Here is a 24,270-nt window from a genome sequence, read left to right as displayed (position 1 = left end):
TGTATAGCAAGGAGAGAGATAAGAAAGCTTTCCTCAGTGATCAGTGCAAAGAAATAGAGGAAAACAGTAGAAAGGGAAAGACTAGAGATCTCTTCAAGACTAGAGATCTCTTTCAGAAAAATGTTCTCTTGGTTCTCTTGATACCAAGAGAACATTTCATGCAAAGCTGGGCATAATAAAGGACACAAATGGTATGGACCTAAGAGAAGCAGAAGATATTAAGAAGAGGTGACAAGAATACACAGAAGAATGATACAAAACAGATCTTCATGCCCCAGTTAACCACAATGGTATTATCACTCATCTGCAACCAGATATCCTGGAATGCGAAGTCAAGTGGGCTTTAGGAAGCATCACGACAAACAAAGCTAGTGGAGGTGATAGAATCCCAGTTTAGCTATTTCAGATCCTGAAAGATGATGCTGTGGAAATGCTGCACTCAATATACCAGCAAATTTGGAAAACCCAGCAGTGGCCACAGGACTGGAAAGAGTCAGTTTTCATTCCATTCCCAAAGAAAGGCAATGCCAAAGAACATTCAAACTACTGCACAATGCACTCATCTTAACCCTAGCAAAGCAATCCTCAAAATTCTCCAAACCTGGCTTCAACAGTCCATGAACCATGAACTTCCAGATGTTCAAGCTGGTTTTAGAAAAGGCAGAGGAACCAGAGATCAAATTGCCAACATCCGTTGCATCATCGAGAAAGCAAGAGAGTTCCAGAAAAACATCTACTTCTGCTTTATTTACTACCCGAAAGCCTTTAACTGTGGATCATAACAAACTGTGGAAAATTCTTCAATAGATGGGAATACCAGACCACCTGACCTGCCTCCTGAGAAATCTGTATGCAGGTCAGGAAGCAACAGTTTGAACTGGACCTGGAACAACAGACTGGTTCCAAATCGGGACAGGAGTGAGACAAGCAGCATAATGTCACATTGCTTATTTACCTTTCATGCAGAATATATCATATGAAATGCTGATCTGGATGAAGCACAAGCTGGAATCAAGGTTGCCAGGAGCAATATCAATAACCTCATATACACAAATGACACCACCCTTACGGGAGGAAGTGGCGAGCCTCTTTGTGAAAATTAAAGAGGAGAGTGAGAAAATAGGACTTAAAATTCAACATTCAAAAAACTAAGATCATGGCATCCAGTCCCATCACATCATGGCAAATAGGGAAATAGTGAAACAGTGACAAACTACTTTCTTGGGTTCCAAAATCACTGTAGATGGTGGCTGCAGCCATGAAACTAAAAGACACTTACTCCTTCATAGAAAAGTTATGACCAACCTGGACAGAATATTCAAAAGCAGAGACATTACCAACAAAGGTCCATCTAGTCAAAGCTATGGTTTTTCCAGTTGTCATGTATGGATGTGAGAGTTGGACTATAAAGAAAGCTGAGTGCCGAAGAATTGATGCTTTTCAACTATGGTGTTGGAGAGTCCCTTGGACTGCAGGGAAATCAAACTAGTCAATCCTAAAGGAGATCAGTCTTGTATATTCACTGGAAGGACTGATCCTTTAGCTGAAACTCCAATACTATGGCTACCTGATGCAGACTGCTCATTGGAAAAAACACTGATGCTGGGAAAGATTGAAGGCAGGAAGAGAAGGGAAATGACAGAGGATGATATGGTTTGATGGCATCACCAACTCAATCAGTTCAGTTCAGTCACTCAGTCGTGTCCAACTCTTTGCGACCCAATGAATTGCAAAACGCCAGGCCTCCCTGTCCATCACCAACTGCTGGAGTTCACTCAGACTAATGTCCATCGAGTCGGTGATGCTATCCAGCCATCTCATCCTCTGTCGTCCCCTTTTCCTCCTGCCCCCAATCCCTCGCAGCATCAGAGTCTTTTTCAATGAGTCAACTCTTCGCATGAGGTGGCCAAAGTATTGGAGCATCAGCTTCAGTATCAGTCCTTCCAGAGAACACCCAGGACTGATCTCCTTTAGGATGGACTGGTTGGATCTCCTTGCAGTCCAAGGGACTCTCAAGAGTCTTCTCCAACACCACAGTTCAAAAGCATCAATTTTTCGGTGCTCAGCTTTCTTCACAGTCCAACTCTCACATCCATACATGACCACAGGAAAAACCATAGCCTTGACTAGACGGACCTTTGTTGGCAAAGTAATATCTCTGCTTTTGAATATACTATCTAGGTTGGTCATAACTTTTCTTCCAAGGAGTAAGTGTCTTCTAATTTCATGGCTGCAGTCACCATCTGCAGTGATTTTGGAGCCCCCCAAAAATAAAGTCTGCCACTGTTTCCACTGTTTCCCCATATGTTTCCCCTGAAGTGATGGGACCAGATTCCATGATCTTAGTTTTCTGAATGTTGAGTTTTAAGCCAACTTTTCACCCTTCTCTTTCACTTTCATCAAGAGGCTTTTTAGTTTCTCTTCACTTTCTGCCATAAGGGTGGTGTCATCTACATATCTGAGGTTATTGATATTTCTCCTGGCAATCTTGATTCCAGCTTGTGCTTCTTCCAGCCCAGTGTTTCTCATGATGTACTCTGCATAGAAGTTAAATAAGCAGGGTGACAATATACAGCCTTGACGTACTCCTTTTCCTATTTGCAACCAGTCTGTTGTTCCATGTTCAGTTCTAAATGTAGCTTCCTGATCTGGATACAGGTTTCTTAAGGGGCAGGTCAGCTGGTCTGGTATTCCCATCTCTTTCAGAATTTTCCACAGATTATTGTGATCCACACAGTCAAAGACTTTGGCATAGTCAATAAAGCAGAAATAGATGTTTTTCTGGAACTCTCTTGCTTTTTCCATGATCCAGCAGATGTTGGCAATTTGATCTCTGGTTCCTCTGCCTTTTCTAAAACCAGCTTGAACATCAGGAAGTTCACAGTTCACGTATTGCTGAAGCCTGACTTGGAGAATTTTGAGCATTACTTTGCTAGAGTGTGAGATGAGTGCAGTTGTGCGGTAGTTTGAGCATTCTTTGTCATTGCCCTTCTTTGGAATTGGAATGAAAATGGACCTTTTCCAGTCCTATAGCCACTGCTGAGTTTTCCAAACTTGCTGGCATATTGAGTGCAGCACTTTTACAGCATCATCTTTCAGGATTTGAAATAGCTCCACTGGAATTCCATCACCTCCACTAGCTTTGTTCCTAGTGATGCTCTCTAAGGCCCACTTGACTTCACATTCCAGGACGTCTGTCTCTAGGTGAGTGATCACACCATCGTGATTATCTTGGTCATGAAGATCTTTTTGTACAGTTCTTCTGTGTATTCTTGCCACCTCTTCTTAATATCTTCTACTTCTGTTAGGTCCATACCATTTCTGTCCTTTATCGAGCCCATCTTTGCATGAAATTTTCCCTTGCTGCTGCTGCTAAGTCGCTTCCGTCGTGTCCGACTCTGTGCGACCCCACAAGACGGCAGCCTACCAGGCTCCCCTGTCCCTGGGAATCTCCAGGCCAGAACACTGGAGTGGGTTGCCATTTCCTTCTCCAGTGCATGAAAGTGAAAAGTGAAAGTGAAGTCACTTAGTCGTGTCCGACTCTTCGTGACCCCATGGAATGTACCCTTGGTATCTCTTAATTTTGTAGAAGAGATCTCTAGTCTTTCCCATTCTGTTGTTTTCCTCTATTTCTTTGCATTGATCGCTGAGGAAGGCTTCGTTGTTGTTCTTTGGAACTCTGCATTCAGATGCTTATATCTTTCCTCTTCTCCTTTGCTTTTCACAGCAATTTGTAAGGCCTCCTCAGACAGCCATTTTGTTCTTTTGCATGGGGATGGTCTTGATCCCTGTCTCCTGTACAGTGTCATGAACCTCCGTCCATAGTTCATCAGGCACTCTGTTTATCAGATCTAGTCCCTGAAATCTATTTCTCACTTCCACTGTATAATCATAAGGGATTTGATTTAGGTCATACCTGAATGGTCTAGTGGTTTTCCCTACTTTCTTCAATTTACATCTGAATTTGGCAATAAGGAATTCGTGATCTGAGCCACAGTCAGCTCCCAGTCTTGTTTTTGCTGACTGTATAGAGCTTCTCCATCTTTGGCTGCATAGAATATAATCAATCTGATTTCGGTGTTGACCATCTGGTGAAGTCCATGTGTAAAGTCTTCTCTTCTGTTTTTGGAAGAGGGTGTTTGCTATGACCAGTGTGTTTTCTTGGCAAACTCTATTAGCCTTTGTCCTGCTTCATTCCGTATTCCAAGGCCAAATTTGCCTGTTACTCTTGGTGTTTCCTGACTTCCTACTTTTGCATTACAGTCCCCTATAATGAAAAGCACATCTTTTTTGGGTGTTAGTTCTAAAAGGTCTTGTAGGTCTTCATAGAACCGTTCAACATCAGTTTCTTTAGTGTTACTGATTGGGGCATAGACTTGGATTACTGTGACATTGAATGGTTTTTCTTGGAAACGAACAGAGATCATTCTGTCGTTTTTGAGGTTGCATCTAAGTACTGCATTTCAGACTCTTCTGTTGACCATGATGGCTACTCCATTTCTTCTCAGGGATTCCTGCCTGCAGTAATAGATATAATGGTCATCTGAGTTAAATTCACCCATCCCAGTCCAATTTATTTCACTGATTCCTAGAATGTCGACGTTCATTCTTGCCATCTCCTGATGGACCACTATCAGTTTGCCTTGATAGACTTGAGTTTTAGTAGTAGTTTCTGGGAGTTGGTGATGGACATGGAAGCCTGGGATGCTGCAGTCCATGGGGTCACAAAGAGTTGGACACGACTGAGCGACGGAATTTACTGGGCTTTTCTCATAGGTCAGTCGGTAACTTATCTACCTGTAGTGCAGGAGACGCTGGTTCAATTTTTTGTTCGGTCAGATCCCTTGGAGGAGGAAATGGTAACCCACTCTAGTATTGTTGCCTGGAGAGTGTCCCATGGATTGAGTTCCTGAGAGACTACAGTACATGGAATCGCAAGAGTCAGACAGCAATTAGCGAGTAAACCACCACCATCACATGTACTAGCTTCTGCATTTACTTCTGTGGTTGTTGTTGTTTAGGTGCTGAGTCATGTCTGACTGTTCTGTGACCCCAGGGAATGTAGCCTGCCAGGCTCCTTTGTCTGAGATATCCCAGGCAAGAATACTGGAGTTGTGTGCCATTTGTTTCTCCAGGGCATCTTCCCAACCCAGGGATCAAACCTTTGTCTCCTGTATTCCAGGCAGATTCTTGACTGGGAAGCCTCCATGGCAGCCATCTTACTTCTTTGGTACTTGTGGGAGAAGGACATTTTCAGCATCTAATTTAATAATGAAGAGGCATCAGATAAATTTAAATTGAAGGATTTTCTGCAAAGTAACTGCCCTCAGTTATTTAAAATGTCAAGCATATGAAAAAGAAAGAGAAATAATTTAAATGGTTTGAAAAAACTGTGTGTGTGTGTGTGTGTGTGTGTGTGTGTGTGTGTGTGGAGGGGAGGTGGGAGTGAGGGAGGGAAAGGGGTTGAGTGAAAAGAATATCATAAGGCAAATAAGCAATGTGTAAACAATTGATGTATCTGAATTGAGGACATAGGAATTGTTTATAGTATTCTTGTGACTTTAATTTTTTAAAGAAGTTTGTAAAGGGTCCTAAGCCCAGAGAATTTGGGGGAGATTTTTACATAATTTGGAAAAATTCTCTTACCTACTTAAGTGTACATAGACTTTTAATATAGTTTATTGCAGTTTTAAGACTTGTACAAAGGTTTTTCAGCAAAAAAGATCACATGGATCCAAAATTCTTTTTAAAAAACATTCCCCCATTTTTTAAAATAAACTTTCTCCATAGCATGGGTTTCTTTTAAAAAGTAATTACTTTCTTTTCATTGTCAAAATTTCAGCTTTATTTTAAAGGGCAGATTAAATGTCTTTTTGTTTTCTGAATTATATGTTTAGGTAAGATACTCCTCATCACCTAATGTTGTGACAAGAAAAGTCAGCAATTTGGGGACTTTTCAAAAGTAAAGTGTGTAACTCTTAAGATTGGTAGCACTTTTAAGTATTCTTCACTAAAAAGCCATTCGACCTTTGTGGCACAGAATATTTTTCTGTCACTTCACATCGCATTATGAAGTACATTTGAAGATTTTGCCTTATTTCAGAGACCTTTTTTAAAAAATATGATTGATCGCATTGAGATCATGTTGTGTCATTTTTGGTGATTGTGACTTCAGTTTCTTTGCTACATTACCATGCCTGTACTTGAGCAGTACATGATAAGTGGTCACCTTACTTTTATAATCTTCTCTCCCTGACCTCTTTCCCTTCTTCCTTTTCTTCTATCTTCCCTCATCCCCTCCCCCAGCTTCTTCCACCCCTTCCCACTAAAGTAACTGTTTCTTCATTGTGGCCTTAAGTAGATTTAATGTTTTTCTGAAAAGTTTCTTAAGCTATTTGCTTATGAGAGTATATCTTCTCTGTTACAACTTTCCTTTAAAGACTCACCAAAAAGTAGTTTTTTGTGAATTTCCTTTTTTAAAGAAAGAGAACCTGGTAAATAAAAAGATGATGCTGTGAAAGTGGTGCACTCAATATGCCAGCAAGTTTGGAAAACTCAGCAGTGGCCACATGACTGGAAAAGGTCCGTTTTCATTCCAGTTCCAAAGAAAGGCAATGCCAAAGAATGCTCAAACTCCTGCACAATTGCACTCATCTCACACGCTAGTAAAGTAATGCTCAAAATTCTCCAAGCCAGGCTTCAGCAATACATGAACCGTGAACTTCCAGCTGTTCAAGCTGGTTTTAGAAAAGGCAGAGGAACCAGAGATTAAGTTGCCAACATCTGCTGGATGATGGAAAAAGCAAGAGAGTTCCAGAAAAACATCTATTTCTGCTTTATTGACTATGCCAAAGCCTTTGACTGTGTGGATCACAATAATCTGTGGAAAATTCTGAAAGAGATGGGAATACCAGACCAGCTGACCTGCCCCTTAAGAAATCTGTATCCAGATCAGGAAGCAACAGTTAGAACTGGACATGGAACAACAGACTGGTTGCAAATAGGAAAAGGAGTACGTCAAGGCTGTATATTGTCACCCTGCTTATTTAACTTCTATGCAGAGTACATCATGAGAAACACTGGGCTGGAAGAAGCACAAGCTGGAATCAAGATTGCCAGGAGAAATATCAATAACCTCAGATATGCAGATGACACCACCCTTATGGCAGAAAGTGAAGAGCAACTAAAGAGCCTCTTGATGAAAGTGAAAGAGGAGAGTGAAAAGTTGGCTTAAAACTCAACATTCAGAAAACTAAGATCATGGCATCTGGTCCCATCACTTCCTGGGAAATAGATGGGGAAACAGTAGAAACAGTGTCAGACTTTATTTTTTTGGGCTCCAAAATCACTGCAGATGGTGATTGCAGCCATGAAATTAGAAGACGCTTACTCCTTGGAAGGAAAGTTATGACCAACCTAGATAGAATATTAAAAAGCAGAGACATTTCTTTGCCAACAAAGGTCCGTCTAGTCAAGGCTATGGTTTTTCCTGTGGTCATGTATGGATGTGAGACTTGGACTGTGAAGAAAGCTGAGTGCCGAAGAATTGATGCTTTTGAACTGTAGTGTTGGAGAAGACTCTTGAGAGTCCCTTGGACTGCAAGGAGATCCAACCAGTCCATCCTAAAGGAGATCAGTCCTGGGTGTTCTCTGGAAGTATTGATGCTGAAGCTGAAGCTCCAATACTTGGCCACCTCATGTGAAGAGTTGACTCATTGAAAAAGACTCTGATGCTGGGAGGGATTGAGGGCAGGAGGAAAAGGGGACAACAGAGGATGAGATGGCTGGATGGCATCACCGACTCGATGGACATGAGTCTGAGTGAACTCCGGCAGTTGGTGATGGACAGGGAGGCCTGGCGTTTTGCAATTCATTTGGTCGCAAAGAGTTGGACACGACTGAGCGACTGAACTGAACTCAACTGAATACTTTGAAACTATATGTGTGTTTTTTTATTGTCTTTCTCTCCTGAGGGATAAATCCTAGCTTATTTTTTGGGTGATAATTATTATCTGGCTTTTCTTTTTCTTATTTGTCTATTGCTAAAGAAAGTATTTAACTTTTTGCTTATGATCTTTATATAAATGGAATAAAATCAGTATTATTCTGAAATGATTTATATTAACATTTTGTTGTTGGCTATTTTCATTGATCTGTGTTAGTTAACTAATTTTCACTAACATATTTCACTATATGCCGCAGTATTTTTCTTCATCCTATCATTTGTGAATATTTGATTTGTTTCCATTTTTCTCTAGGGTATATGAATAAGAATATAATTGTTACATCGTAAGATATTCTTCTTCTTCTACTTTTCTCTGCATATTACATACATTAATGTGTTTATTTCTCTCTCGTTATTTGGAAAGTAATAATCTTGACTTTACTTTGGTTGTTAAACAGTTGTAGAAATATTCCCAAGAACATATTTCCCTTAATATTAACTATAAGAATAAACCCATTTGATTACTCTTCCTGTGTAAATAAGACACAGAATAGAATAATCAAAGGAGTAGGGTAATTCTGGATATTTCTAGAATTGACTTTATCTTTGGGAGCTTGCATATATCATCAATATATGTCTGAGTGTTTTTTCTTTTCATTAATTTTTGCTTGATGATCCTTGCACACTGACACCCCAGGGACCTTTATGATATACCCATTAAGCCTTTTTTACCTAAAGAAATTTTTCTCTTATATCAGTGATAATGCTTCTGTTTACTGTATCTGGTCTTTCCTTCAGGACTACTATTTCCCCCCATGTTTGACGTGCTGTTTATCATGCATGTTTCATTTTTATCCACCCCGCTGTTTTCATCCTTTCCGTCTCTTTAAGAAGTCATTTCTCAAGCATGCCATCTACATTACTGAGGTGACTTTTACATTGTCAAATCTACTTTTTCATTGTCCGCTTTGCAGGGATAATCCTGGGCAAAGATATGTTGTTCCTTACGTTGTTGGTTTGCAAGTCAGTATTCTTGATTTTTGTGCTAGGATGTTTGATCTTGAAAGTTGCTTACATGCCACATCAATAGGGGTCCCATTTCCTGATGATGCCAGTCTTTTCATGCTAGTGCTTCTGAGAGACACTCCACATCCCTGGATCTTTGGGTTCATTTTGACAAGCTTCAAGGTGAAGTTTAAAGGACTTTGCTTCTTTTGACAGCCACTGAGTTCAACTCAACTTTTTCTTAAACAGTTGTCATTCTGATCCCGTTATCAGAAACACTGTCATATTTTATTGATCCTTAGTGGCTAAAGGAAATCCCAATTGAAGGTGCCTTTTTATGCGTTTTGGCTTAAGATATCCTCTACTTTCCACTAGAACATCTTACTCTCTTCAAGAATTGTTTTGCAAGTTAATCTTATAAATCCTTGAAGTTGCTTTTAATGAACCAGAATTTCTGAAAGTTTTCTAAGTTAGAAATTATGCAGTATCCCTCAATTTTTACTCTTTAAAGTTCATTACAATTGGATTTAAGGAAAGATTAATATGCATTCCTTGAACTGTCATCTTTTCCAAAAACATTTCAAAAAGTTTTATATAAAAACTTAGCTTGGGGCTGGTGCACGGGGATGATCCAGAGCAATGATATGGGGTGGGAGGTGGGAGGGGGGTTAAGGATTGGGAACTCATGTACACCCGTGGCAGATTCATGTCAATGTATGGCAAAACTGATACAATATTGTAAAGTAAAATAAAGTAAAAATAAAAATTAAAAAAAAATAAAAACTTTAATATAAAGATTATATAATTTTATATAAATATTACATGTATTTTTTAATTTTTAAGAATTCTACCAAAATATTTATAAATAAAGTTATGAGATACCTGGGAATTGCTTTAAAATAATCTGGAAAGTGTTGTGAAGCTGGTAATTGTGTTATAGATGAAACAAGGTTGACCATGAATTTTTTCTTTTTTTCTTTTTTACCATGAATTTTGATATCTGCTGATGGGTACTGTTGTAGTAGTTTCTCTACTTTTACATAAAATCATAAAGTTATTTTTAATTTTCCAAGGGATAAATTTCTTTCAATTGATTGCAATTACAGAATGTGCCTTATACAGTATATAATCTTAAATTTATTGTGGTTTCCTATGTGACTTGGCATATGATTAGCTTAATAATTTTTGTGGAGATTTGAAAAGAAAATCATTGTGTATCTAATAAATCCGTCTTATTGGTGATTCTATTTAAATCTTCTGTGAACTAATTTTTTGTGTACTTAATCTGTCAGATACTACAGGAGGTTAAATTTTTCTGCATTCATAACTTTACTGCCTGTGTTATTTGATGCTTCTTGAAATGACTCTTCCTCCCACTGTATTGGTCCTACATATTAAACTTTAATTGAGTAGTGCCATTTAAAATAATTCTTACGTTAAATGTTCACATTTGCCTTCATCCTTTAAATCTGTAATGTATGGCATAGAATCCACCACAAAATAAACTGGGGCCAAGCTGAAAAAAGAAGATGCATTTCACCCCAGTTGTCTGTACCTAATGTTGAGCTAAGGAAGCTCATTTTCTGAGTCACCTGTTGAGAGAGTAACTGCCATCTGGATTTCAATATTTTACTAGTCTTGAGTCAAATATGTCATGTATTAGGTAGATTACTGAATGAGGTCTGTAAATACCTGTTTGATTAAAATATATCAACTATTCAAAGCAATGTAATCGACTTGGAGAAGAAAGAGAAATGTGTAGTTTAATTTTTGTAGTTAAATGAGTGAACATTGTATATCTGTCAATGTATGAGCTCAGGGTCATGTTAGAGAATTAAATCTGAAGACCTAGATTTTGAAATGTAACTTTGTATTTTAGCTGCTTTCTCTTGTCTATTAATTTAGTTTTTAGAAGTATAACTCTTTGAAAACCAAAAAAGGACTTTATGCTTAATAATTGAGAGAGACAAGAATCAGAACTGGATGCCAAACCCCCTGTTGAACTATGAAAGGTCGAGTCTCAGTTGGAAATGTTTAATCATGAATGAGAACAAGTGCTGACCCTCAAGCCAGGGAAATAAAAATTTCAAAAATTATAACAATTTGCCTAAGCCATAAATTTCTGGAGATTGGAATTATGTAAAGAATCTATTTGGAGGAATAGAGTTAGAGAGTCAAGGGACCAGAAGTCATATATTTTAAAAATTGTATGAAAATTTGAATTACAGAGGGGTTTATGTATATAGCATATACTGTTTATTACTAGTACTTGTGGTGTTTCAGTCACTCCATTTTTGCTTTTGCTCCATTTTGAGTGTTCCAGAAAGGAAAAAAGGTATTTATGGTTTTTCTTTACTAGTAATGTTGTTTTCTCCCCAAGTTTCAAATCTACTATGCTCAATTATAGAATTCCCAGGTAAAGAACCTGCCTGCCATTGCAGAAGACATAAGAGACGTGGTCTACCCCTGGGTCGGGAAGCTCCCCTGGAGAAGGGCATGGCACCCCACTCCAGTATTGTTGCCTGGGGAATCCCATGGACGGAGGAGCCAGGCGGGCTACAGTCCATAAGAACTGCAGTAGTGTGTGACTGCTGCAGTGGCTTCCCATGCACATATGCTTAATAATGAGTAACAGAGTTATCAAGAGCATCTTAAACATAGTGTTAGTATAAGGTTTTGATTTAAAATTTTTATTTTTTCATTGTTATTTTGATTTTATTTAAATGATGTTAGTTAAGAAAAATTATCTTTAACTTGCTTTTAACCATTCCACAGTGAGCTCAATTCTGAAAGAACATACTTTGTAAAATATCTCTATCGCTACTATTGCCTGCAGTATTTCATGTAACGTAGATTAAACCCTCATTTTCAGAAAATGTCACATGATTTTGAGCAGCTATTTGTGTTCAAATTTGTGTAGACTCTTCTTTTGATGATTTTGGCATTAGAAACTCAAAAAAGATAGGTTTGATTTATGACTCATACATAAGTCTATCATGAATCTATACTAGAGAGAGACTGTCTCTTTTTAATCATATTTTTGTTTTGATTTATAGTCTTTGGCTGTAAATTTTATCTGCTAGGGTCCATCAATAGGATCAGGGTGAAATGTATGCAACTGTATACTGTCCTCAGCGCTCAAGGGTTAAATGTGGGCATATGTGTCTGCTTTTGTATCTCTGGCAGTGGAGAAAAGTGTTGGGTTCATTAGCTATCAAGCTACCAGTTAGGAAAGAGTTCCTTGCTCAAGCTGAGCTTATATGGAGAACTTAGAAGGAATTGAAAGGGGCAGTTTATTTCCTTTCTAGTCTCCAAGATGTGAATTATTGTGCCGTGGAAAGCTGGAAGGGAAAAATGAAGAATTATGATGGGTATCCTTGCTATTAGTTTTTATACCTAAATTTACAACTTTTATTCATCCTACCTTGAAAGTTACGGTTTGCTACTAAAAACACAGCAATACTTCTGAGATCAGTGATACCCCTCTCCCTCATCTCAGCTGTCTGTTAACTATAAAAGCAAAGCGTTTTTAAATAGTGACTAATGGACTTAATACCTGCCTGGTTCAGGAATGATGGAAAGACTGACCTATAAAATGATCACATCTAGAACTTCACTATGGTATTTTTCAGCTTGCTTCTTATGAAGTATAATAACAAGTTCATTAGGTACAGTATTGTGTTTGACAGGGGTTTGACCAGTTGCTTCCCTATTTAAAAGTCTTTCTTGTGGGAATCTTATTCTAAACTGGTAGGTGATGATAGATTATAAATATGGATATTTAATTCTAATTAATATTAAGAAGATTGACCATACACAGTGATGGTGATATTGTGGGAAACACAGGAACAGTCTTATAAATTGGTCAAAATGTTTTGGGCACATCACTTTTGAGTGAGAATTTGGTAGTATTTCCTGTTTTAAAGTGATCATACCATTTCCACTGTCTATGGAGAGGAAAATATTCAAACAAGTGCTGAGATTAAGCTTATTGATGCATGGCCTGTAATAGCAAAAAACAAAACTGAACACAGCTAAATACAACACTAGCGATCTAGTTAAAATTATGATATATCAATCAGAGCATATATTATACAGCTGTTAGAAATGACTGAGGTAGTACTATATGTATTGACCTGCAGGATCTCTAAAATATGTTGTTAAAATATGCACAAAAAATATACTGAAGGCACATGTGATCAGTGAGATGGGGAGGCCAGGGACTCTTCTCACTTTTACATTGTTGTTACAATGACCATGTATAACTTGTTTTAATCAGTAAATAAAATGTGCTGTCATTTATCTACATGTAGTTGTCCTTTGATAGTCTTTACTTTTATATGTTTATTTGTACAATAGTATGGTCTTTTCTAGGCATTTAAAACCACTTTTAGAACTATTGCATTGAGTTTGTCTCCAATATTACTGCTGAAGTGACTCTTCCACTAATATAAGAAGTTTGTGGTATCTTGTTAATATTATTTTTAAATTTAGGGCCTCTAGAAAAAGAAAACAGATCTATTTGGTAAGAGTTAAAATATACAACATGAATCTATTTTTAAATCTCTGCTGTGCTGTTTTTCTATTTCAGTTACCTAGAAAAGTACGAGAAAGTTCATCATTTTGGGGAGGATGATGATGAGGTACCACCAGGCAATCCCAAACCACAGCTTCCTATTGGTGCAATTCCATCTTCCTACAATTACCAGCAACACAGTGTGTCAGGTAAATATCACTGGAAAATGAAAAAGGCATAGGTACACAGTTTTGAGTTAGAATAGAAATCATCCTATGAATTGAAGTGGTCCCTTACTTTGCACATGAAAATTCTGAAAGCCTTGGGTTAATACTGCTTCTAGAAATCAGCATGTCACTGGCATAAGGACCCTGTCTGTCATAGCCTACATAGAAGACTTTAGTTGCAGGAATTTTTAGAGTTACAAATATACATACACTTTCCAATGAAATTTTTTTTTTGATTAAAGATCAGTTTAACCTAAATTGTCACTAAAATGAGAAGAGGAATGTCCTGTTAGAATTAAGGAAGCCAAAAAATACTCATAGCATCTACTACATTTTCTACAATTCCTGGCATTCCCAGCACCAGAATTTCTCAGATATGTTTCTTACTATGTTTCAACTGTTTTCCTGCCATGGTACCAGGGACTTAAGATTTTTTTCATTCAAGTCATTCTTATAATGGTTATAGAGGAATCTGCAGCTAAAAAAGAACAAGACTCAAGTTGGAAATAGTCAGGTTGAGAGTCTAATGAAGAGGTTCTCGAGGCAGAGTTGATGAGATTTCCAGTGTTTGTGGCTCCAGAAGGTGATGACTAGGAAGAGAGCTCTGAAGAGATAAGCAGGTCTTTTCTTTATTCACCAATATTTGGCCTGAAAAAGAGGAGATAGTATCTTTTTCAAGAGGATAGTCTTTATAAAAATATGCAGATATCTTGATCTTTATTATTCTTTGTTGGTACTAATACCGATCTTTTAGGTAATCATTAGGTTTAAGCTCTCTCATTTGTGCCAGTATCACTGATTTAAACTTTTCATGGTCTATTTTCAAGTTTCCTCTATGTTGAATTTGACCCTATTTCTTTCCCGATCAGTAATAGCTGAGGAAACAGAATCTCCTAGAATCTGTGATTTCCAGTAGAAGAGACTTCATCTGATGATTTTATATAACTGAGGCTTGGGGGAGGGGTTGTAGCAGTGGTGAGTGCAAACCAAATTTACCTTTATTTTTAATGAGAAGTTACTACCTTGGGAACCATTGTTAAAGGAGAACATTTTAAGTCATCATGTAAAAGATCTTGCTTACTGTTTAAGCTGATTAAATAAAATGAGGTGGTTTGTTAGGTAATACGCTTCCCATTTTTAGGAAGAGCTAATGACCATTATCTAATTCAAGGATTTTATAGAGGCTGTTCCTACACTGAATGAGACTTGGTACTGTAACCTTTAAGACCATTCTGTAACTTTGTGTCACTGCTACATTATAGCAACAACAGAACTATCTATTCTTATAGGTTAAATAGATCTTGGTGTCTATTACACTTCTCAAACTAACCGATTTCAATATTAGATCTAGTTTAAAATGAAATTTTTTTCTGGATCTCCCCGCACCCCCCCCTTCCCTGATTTAAGCATGGTTTACTTCAAGAAAGAAGCTATTTCTGGTATTTCAGAAGTCTGTTGAAAGTCATTGCTAGAGCTATGCAATTTTTAAAGGAATGATAGAATTCTTAATCTGGAGTTATAATAACTAACTCCTTTCTGATATGCTGTCATATGCCTGCCTTTTGTTGTTTAAGGAGAATCTGAGCAGTTATATAACATATGTAGCATGTTTGACAGAATCAGGATTGGGGACTTATTAGAAATTACCTGGGAGCATCAGACTACAGTATATCTAATTCATACTGAAAAGAGGTAGTGTTCAGGGCAGCATTTATGAATTTGAAGGTGCTTTTTATTATCCCAGAAGGAGCCATAAGCAACATTTTGACAGTGTTCTAAAAATCAACATGACTATCAATATATAAAACAAATCCTTCATCAGTGATTCTTTTCAAATGCCATTAAGGAAATATAGTAAGCTTCATAGCTGTCAGTGTGTATGTGTGTGCGTATTTAAATAAACACCAAAGTAGAATTACATAGTGGTAGGTTAAAAGCCTTAGGATATTTTAGTTAGAACATTTAAAAGATTTGTGTAGCTTTGGATTGATTTATTTGGATACATGTATTTATCTAGAGATGCTTACATTTAAAAAAGCTATTCTAAAACAATACTTTGAAAGGTAATATGATAAATTTTAATTGGCATTTAGTATGAAGTACAATTCTACTCATAATTGTCAGAATATTGTACATTGATAGAATATGGAATGAAAATTTTATAAGGCTATTGACTCCTTTTGCCCAGTGACTTTAAGCAGCCAAAAATGTATTAGGTATATTTTGCTTTGAATTTTAGAATTATTAAACTTTGGCATCAAAATATGGTGATTTTGTCATTTATTTGCATAATTGTGCATTTTTTTTTTTGCCATGAGGATCTAATCTTTTGGCTTTCTTCTTTGTTCTTTCTTCCTTGATATTGATTTGGATATAGTCAATTCTGCAGAATCGTACTGGGAACTTTTTGTTCATCTTCTTTCCCTTTAAAATTAAAAAATTAATTTCTAAATTAAAAATTTTAAATTTGTTTGCAATATCTTTAGTAGAAAAATCCTGAAAGGTGAAACTGACACATGACAAACACATTGAAATTAATAGTACTGTAGAATTTAAGAGCTAGCTAGGATTTTAGCTATCATTTAATCCAATTCAATCATTTTGGCCAAAGGAGGCCAAGCACACTATCCATTTACATTTTTGTTACTTAAATTTGGAAAAGCTTTAAACAGAAAGATTTATTATTTTGATTTTATCAGTTGTATTAATATTTGAGCAAAGATTTTCCTTTACATGTCCTTTATTCTTATAGATACTTGAACTACAACAATCACTTCCAGTATCAATGGAAAGATTGTACTGTATGATATCTGTAATATAAACAACATTCCAGGAACAATTCTCCCTTTCCTCTGAACTGATTATCTCAGATTCAGTTAAATTTGTCAGCAGTGATGTGTTTGTATAGACATTGTGTGAAGAACATTGAAAATTCCCAATCTCATTCCTATTATAAAATTGTACCTATTCAAACATACCTCCTTGGGGATGGGAAGGGAGGCTCTTAAAATCTTGTAAGCATTTCTCTTATATTAGATTCCTAAGAAGGAATCTTTACCAAACATCATATAGTTAAAGGACTTTTCATAATTATCATATTAATTTATTTTATTTTAATTGGAGATGTCTTTTGGCAAAGTCATTCACGTAAGGATGTATTGAATTGAGTATATGGTGGCATCTGTTATTCTTCAGTAGCAAACAGACCAATTCCAAGATCATATTGAAAGCACAACAAGACTGTGACAGATGTTGAATTATGGGTTCCAGATTTTTATTTCTGTTGGAAATTTGCCTGAAAATTTTGTGAAATCTAAAGACTTAAGTATTGCTGAAACTTGGCATCTCATGATCAGTTCCAGTGTGCAATAAATACCAAAATGTATTTCTATGTTCACAGAAGTTACATTATATTTTCCCAAGATATTTATGTTATATATGAGAAATTTAATTTTTCAAGATTATAAGACATGAACAATGTATTGTTCAACCTTAAATATTATAAAGAATCTATGTCAATTCATTTATAACTGTATGTGATACTTAATGGAGAAATTCCTAGAACATTTTAATATTGAAGAGGTGTCTCTTCAAATATCTATTGGGAAATGAAGTTTCTTACCTACATGATTTTCTTCTGTGTAATGATGTGACAGTGGATTCCTACTTGTATCCCATTTAGTGACATTCTTAAAAGATTTTTTTTCAAATCCATATTTTTCTGAAATGTTTTGTATAGCAGTTTTCTAACTCTTGTTTCTTTCCTTTTCCCATTACACTAGTTAGATCTTTATATGATAAATGTATTAGGGGTGTATGTCTCAGGACATAGCTGCCAAGGCCTAAATTATACCAGTTTAGAGTCAGTAATTATAAAAATACAACATTTTCTAATATATATATTATGATTATAGATTAGTTTTCTGTAATCCTATCTTCCCTATCTTCAAAGTTTTAAAAATGTTTCAATTCTCCTACAAAAGTTTTAGTTAGAAAAAGATTTGTTAGAACATGAAAGTTTGAACTGTAAAGGTAAAAATTTATAAATCAGACTTCATCAAAATTAAACCTTCTGCTCTTTGAAGAAATTGTTGAGAAAATGAAGAGGGAAACCACTCACAATCTGGAAGAAAATGTTTACAAAATAAATATTAGATAAGTGGCTAATATTCAGAATATTTTAAACTCACAGTACCAAGTGCTGACAAGGATGTGCACAAGCACCAAGAACTTTCATGCATCACTGATGGAAAGACAAGATATTACAGCTACTTTGGAAAACTTTTACAGTTTCTTACAAAGTTAAACATACATTTTGTATGACTGAGCAATCCAAGAGATGTGAAGAAGTATGTCTGCACTAAGTCCTGTATGTGAATGTTATTAGCAACTGTATTCAGAAGTGCTAAAAACTGGAAACAGTCCAGATGTTCTGCAGCTAGGGAGTGGATAAACAAATTGTATTATAGCCATAATATAACAATAAAGACATACAACCCATAGCAATAAAAAAGCAATTACTGATACATACATTAAAATGTGTATCAATCTCAACATCATTTTGCTAAATGAAAATAAATCAGACACAAAAATATAAGTATTGTGTGATTCTGTTTATTTGGCATTTTGAAATAAAGTAGATCAATGGTTGATAAAGGGGGACAGATCAACTACTAAGGAGCATAAAGAAGCTTCTTTGGGATGATAGAAATACTCCCTTATCTCCATTGCAGTTGTGGTTAAAAGACTTTCAGAACTCCTAGAACTGTAGCACTGAAAGCATGAACTTTACATTTTAGTTAAATGTTAAAAAAATCTTACCTGAAAAAGTAATAATCCTCCCAAAACTGGGTAAAGAAGGTAGGCAATGTGTTTTGAAACATGATGTTGTTAAAAATTTCAAAGGAACCAGGCTTTCTGGGTTACAGTACTTAAAAAATCAGAAAAAGTTCCTTGAAATGCAAGAATAAATAAAATAATGATACAATAGTTTGCCAGTGATATCAAAGAGAATATATATATTTCTTGTATTTTAATACTTTTTGAAGAGTGCAATTTTCACGAGTTCAAAAATTGGACTCTAAACTTCTACTCGGTTTATATTTTATGAAAGAAAGCAAACTTCTATCTTGTATTTAGAACATATTAACCAAAAATGATTTCTAGTCCTTGATATACTTATAACAGTGTTGTTGTTTTTTGTCTTTGTTAGATTATCTCCGTCAAAGTTATGGGCTATCTATGGACTTCAATTCGCCAAATGATTATAATAAACTGGTGCTTTCACTATTGTCTGGACTCCCAAATGAAGTGGACTTTGCTATTAATGTATGCACTCTCCTGTCAAACGAAAGCAAACATGTCATGCAACTTGAAAAAGACCCTAAAATCATCACATTATTACTTGCTAATGCCGGGGTGTTTGACGACAGTAAGTTTTAGGCTTAATGTATTATATAATCATTCTATTAAAGGTGTTTAGATTTTTTTGAAAGGTTTTTAAGGAAAAAAGTATTTTCATTAGTCAGTATAATAGCATTCTTAATTTGCTTTTATTATATTAAATGTATCATTTAAAATAATGTCTGGATTTTTTTAACCTTATATATTTGAATAGATTAGATATTTAACCTCATTAGAGCTTTCAAAATTAAAATGCTGCATTTTTCTTAGAATAAATGTGGGTTTGTTGATTTGAGATTGTTTGATACAAACTTCTGATAGAGAAAACTAGACCTGTAAGAAATTATTTTCTGATGTCTATTTCTGCAGGTGTATAGTTAAAATTTTTAACTAAATAATTTAGGTCAATGCACTTGAAAACTTGATGCATAATAATCAAAATAAGGATTATCAAATATTTCATAGTTTTACTTGTAGGATTTTCTAGTTGTAGGTTTTTATGGATCAGGTTCTTTGTTTTCTGTGAAATTATCTCAAATCTGGATTACTCTTCAGACCAAATTGCACAATTGTGTAATTGTAGTTTAATAGGACTTTAAAAAATAGGTTTTGAAACATTTTCCTGCTCATAATTTCTCCTTTTAAAATACCTATGTCAGTTGAATGTTATTGATAGAAAGTTTCTTCTTGCTTCTCAATCTTCCTTCTACCCCAACACCATTGAAACTTCTTTTGCCAGAAGTTTATTCTATTAATAGATTAAGGTATTTGATACATTTTGCAATTATTTTATCATATAGGAAACTATATAGAATAGTCTGAGAATTTCTTGTAATATTTCATAGGTATATGGGTATTTTTGGTTTTGTCTTTAAATAGCTGCGTGTTTGCAAATGAGTTCATTTTTCTGTAGTTTTCAAGCATGCTTTTATTTGGGATTATCTAAATAGGATTCCCTTTTTCTTGTTGTTGTTGTTGGCTGTGTCACGCAGGTTATGGGTTCTCAGTTCTCCAACCAGGGCTTGAACCCAGGCCCCTCAACAGTGAGAACAGAGTCCTAACCACTGGACTGCCAGGGAATTCCCTAAGTAGGATTCCTTAAAATCTGACATTATTTATTTTATATGAAGACATTTTGAAATTAAACTGTTGAAATTAGCTTCTTAAACTTCTGAAACTATTTTTTATTACATGAAGGAGGAACAAAGATCAGCACTTAATCAGCTTGTATTGTAACTGTGAAGATCTAACTTTTGTGAATTTCCACCTCACTTTTATGTTCTTTGCTTCCTAATATTTCATCTTGATCTTTTAAAGACATTTTTCAGCATTTAATACAGAATGGAGTTTAAAATTGGTTCATTTTTAGAAATCTTAAAATGAAGACTTTAAAAAGAATAAATATTCTCAGACCATAATAATTTTGGTGAATTCTTACCATTTAATCATTAGATAAGGACTTCGTTTGTATATATATGATAAACTGAGTTTACCAGTTTTAATGCATGGAAGTGTGACATTCTTTATCACTTTTTAAAATCTCAGACTAAATTATTATGTAGCATAGCAATCATTAATAATTAATATTAGCAAATGCTATTTGAGGAATGTTTCTTTTATTTCAGTAGTCAGAATTTAGAGTTCCAGAGTATATAGGGACTTTATGAAGACCATACACTATTAAAACAGTGGTCTTACATTATGAAAATATTAAGGGTATGTATGATTATATATATATTTCATTAGGCTCTTGAGAGGTTTTGAATTTTTTTAGGCATAGAATTTTAATTGAGAGAAAATATAAATACCATTTCTTTTGAATGTGTGGGATGTTTTTACATGATATGTGTTTGAAGAAGTATAATAAAAATTCCATGTGACAAAAATTTAATTTTTCCATCTTATATTTGCATTCAGTATTCTTTTCCCATGGAATTTTTCTTTGTAAGGTTTTCTTCAGGACAAATAAAATCTTGTCTTTCTTTAGAAGTGTATGGACTTTATTTTTCTGATTTAGCTGCTATGTATGTATGCATTTGATGAAACTCTTCTTTAGGTCACTATAGTTAAATTTATTTATCAAAAACTTCACATCTACCCTTTATATTATGTTCTCATGATTCAAATATCATAATGTTAAACTGTTTCCATTCCTCACCCTTTTTAATATTTTTTTAATGAAAAGTCTTATTCTTACCTAAATACTTTACAAATTTTATTTCCACTCAATAGTAAGTAAATATTACTTGGCTTCCCTGGTGGCTCAGATGGTAGACAATCTGCCTGTAATGCAGGAGATCCGGTTTCAATCCCTGGGTCGGGAAGATCCCCTGGAGAAGGGAATGGCAACCCACTCCAGTATTCTTGCTTGGAGAATTCCATGGACAGTGGAACCTGTCAGGCTACAGTCCATGGGGTCTCAATAAGTAGGACATGACTGAGTGACTAACACACACAATATTAAGTAAATATTACATCTGTAATTAAAGGTGTGATAAGACTACAAACATTCAGTAAACCTTTTACAACAGAAAATACATCCATATGTTATCCTTGTTATTAACACATCCATTAAGAAGGCTTACTTTTATTTTTTTGAAGAATCAAATTCATAAAGCTAGTTTTTCTGTTAACATTTGCCTCTATGTAGTTTTCTTCTTCATTTGAAAACCAGTAGCTTTCATTATAGAATATAGATAATTATAGATAGTTGATGCAAGTACTTACCTGATTTTTAAAGGGTGATGCCTATTGTGTCACAGTTTAGAAATTTGTATTATATGACTTTACTGTTTAGTCCCATCGCTGACAAAGTGAGTTAGCAACATAGAGATGAAAAAAACAGGTATAACATGTATCTGTATACGTCAACCTTTGTTGTGAGAGGCAGGGGTAGTGTGTTCTTAAGAAGAAGCTTTTGAAAATAGATGGTTTGAGTTTCCTCCTAAAACATCTTTATCAAGAAATATAAGTCAGCTATATGGCTTAGAATGTTTTCTAAAGATATATTCCTAAAGAATGCCTTGCCCATTAATATTTCAAATTAAATTATATAATTATCTTTGAAATGAATGAATATTTAAGATTATAAAAGTTTGGGAACCTAATAGTAATAGCATCAGTTTGACTTTTTAATATTTTTTCTTCTACAAATCATAACTAATGCAGAATAATTATTATTGTCTGTGTAACTATTATGAAAGCCACTTGTGTGTTTTTAGAGTGTGACAAAAACTTTCTTTAAATTCTATAATTTAAAAAACTGTATTTCAAGAGAAATTATCATGACTTTCATTTATTATGAAGCAATTTTTAATGAGCAAGGTATCTTAAGATGTATTTTTACTGTTTTTCCAAACCTATCTATTCAGGAACTAAGTGAAAGAAGTAATTTCATATTACTGAATATGCTATTTGTTCTTTTAGCTTTAGGATCCTTTTCTACTGTATTTGGAGAAGAATGGAAGGAGAAGACTGATAGAGATTTTGTTAAGGTAATTCATATAAATTAAAATATTGAAATGTTGCTTTATATGTAGCCAAGGGCCAAAGGTCAGTTACTTATTTTATACAAGAACTGTGATTAAGCTGAGTAAAAAATATTTTAGGATAGGTAATAAACAAATGAAGTTTTCATTTTATCATATATTGATTTCTGAGAATGATAAATCTGTAACAAGCAATAAATCTGAGGATACTCAGACTAAGTAGCAGTTTGGGTAATTTCCTTAAGATTATTTTCCAGTTTACTTAATCATTCTTCAGCTGTGTAATATGCCACTTGATTTTTTTTGTTAAGTTTAATTATAGTGACTATGTTTTAATTTCTAGAAATTCTCAAATCTGTATATATACAAACACATACTTGATAGTGCTAATATCTAAGCCTCCTGTGACTCTGATTCTACTAACTCTGGTTCATGGTGAATTATTCCTTTGTGTTTTTTTAACGTTGCTTTATAAATTTCAGCAGACTTATTTATGTAGGATTTTTGTACAGATTGGCTGGAAAGTATTTTTTCCTTTCCCTGTTGCTTTTGCCAGTCACTTGAAATACTGATCAGAATGACTTTATATTAATTTTTTTATTGGAGATTTTTCTGATTACTCTGATAGTAAAAACAAAGTCATGGGAATTGTGAAGCAGGCTAGTGGTGAAATACATTATGGATTGTTTTCAACTCAAACCTCAAGACAGTCCCTTTTGTCTCCCTTTCTTTGAGGGAATTAAACCTTCAAATTTCTCACCATGATATAGACTTGCCTTTTTAATTCCCAACTTAACAAGCTAACCCAGAGTTCTGTATTACCCCATCACCTCTTGATTGAAGTTAGGCAGATAATTTCTTTAACTCTAGAAAACTGGTCAATAAACATGCACAAAAAAAGTATGTTAAAGTAACACATGCAATCACAATGAGGAATAGAGTTGTCAGTATAATCACTAATCACATGAAATCAAGAAGACACAAATATGTTGAAGATGAACAGATGATCACATCTGTTATATATTTTCATTAATTTCTAGTATTTTATTCTACATACTGTATTCTTTGGGTTTAATTCTCTTCACTTTTTCTAATTTCTTGAGCTGGTGCTTGGAGTTACTGATTTTTGTTTCTATTTTTTCTAATATATATGTTTAAATTCATAAAGTTCCATCCCAGCACACTTTAACTTTGTACTTCCAATATTGATAATTTCATATCATTATTATAACTCATTTTAAAATATCTTCTAGTGTCCATTATGTTTTTCTCTTTAAGAAAATGGATTATTTAGATGGGAATTTTCTCAATTTCCAAAAACACATGAAAAACTTCCTGATTTCCTTGTTTTTACTAATATCTAACTGAATTTCAGTATGTTTAGAGAGACTGTTCTGTTTAGTTTTTAATCTTTGAAATGTTTTCACCCATTACTTTGTAGCTTAGCATTGATCATTGTACTTTGCAGATAAATTTTTATACCTTGAAGGTTTGTGGCAACCCTGTGTTGAATAAGTTTATCAATGCCATTTTTTCCAACAACATACGTTCATTTCATGTGTCTATGCCCATTTTGTTAATTCTCTCATTATTTCAAGCTTTTTAATTATTTTTTTCTTATTGGCTTTGCTAAAAGGTTCATTTTGTTTTTTTTCTGTACAATGGCCTTCGTAGTGCTTAGTTGTC

The 24,270-nt window shown here is 34.8% G+C and overlaps 1 protein-coding gene across 1 annotated transcript in view; it reads left to right on the top strand.

Annotated features, from left to right (window-relative positions):
• The window catches only part of ARID2 (AT-rich interaction domain 2), a 205,377-nt gene that overhangs the window by 101,133 nt on the left and 79,974 nt on the right, over positions 1-24,270 (top strand). The window contains exons 4-6 of the mRNA XM_068971015.1: positions 13,542-13,675; positions 18,906-19,124; positions 22,523-22,590. Of these exons, the coding sequence (XP_068827116.1) occupies positions 13,542-13,675; positions 18,906-19,124; positions 22,523-22,590 (421 nt within the window). The remainder of the gene's footprint in view (positions 1-13,541; positions 13,676-18,905; positions 19,125-22,522; positions 22,591-24,270) is intronic.

This window comes from Capricornis sumatraensis, chromosome 4 (genome assembly GCF_032405125.1).
Source record: "Capricornis sumatraensis isolate serow.1 chromosome 4, serow.2, whole genome shotgun sequence".
Lineage (NCBI taxonomy): Eukaryota > Metazoa > Chordata > Mammalia > Artiodactyla > Bovidae > Capricornis > Capricornis sumatraensis.
Note: the sequence above shows the minus strand (reverse complement) of the source record. Positions and strands in the feature narration are given on the sequence as shown.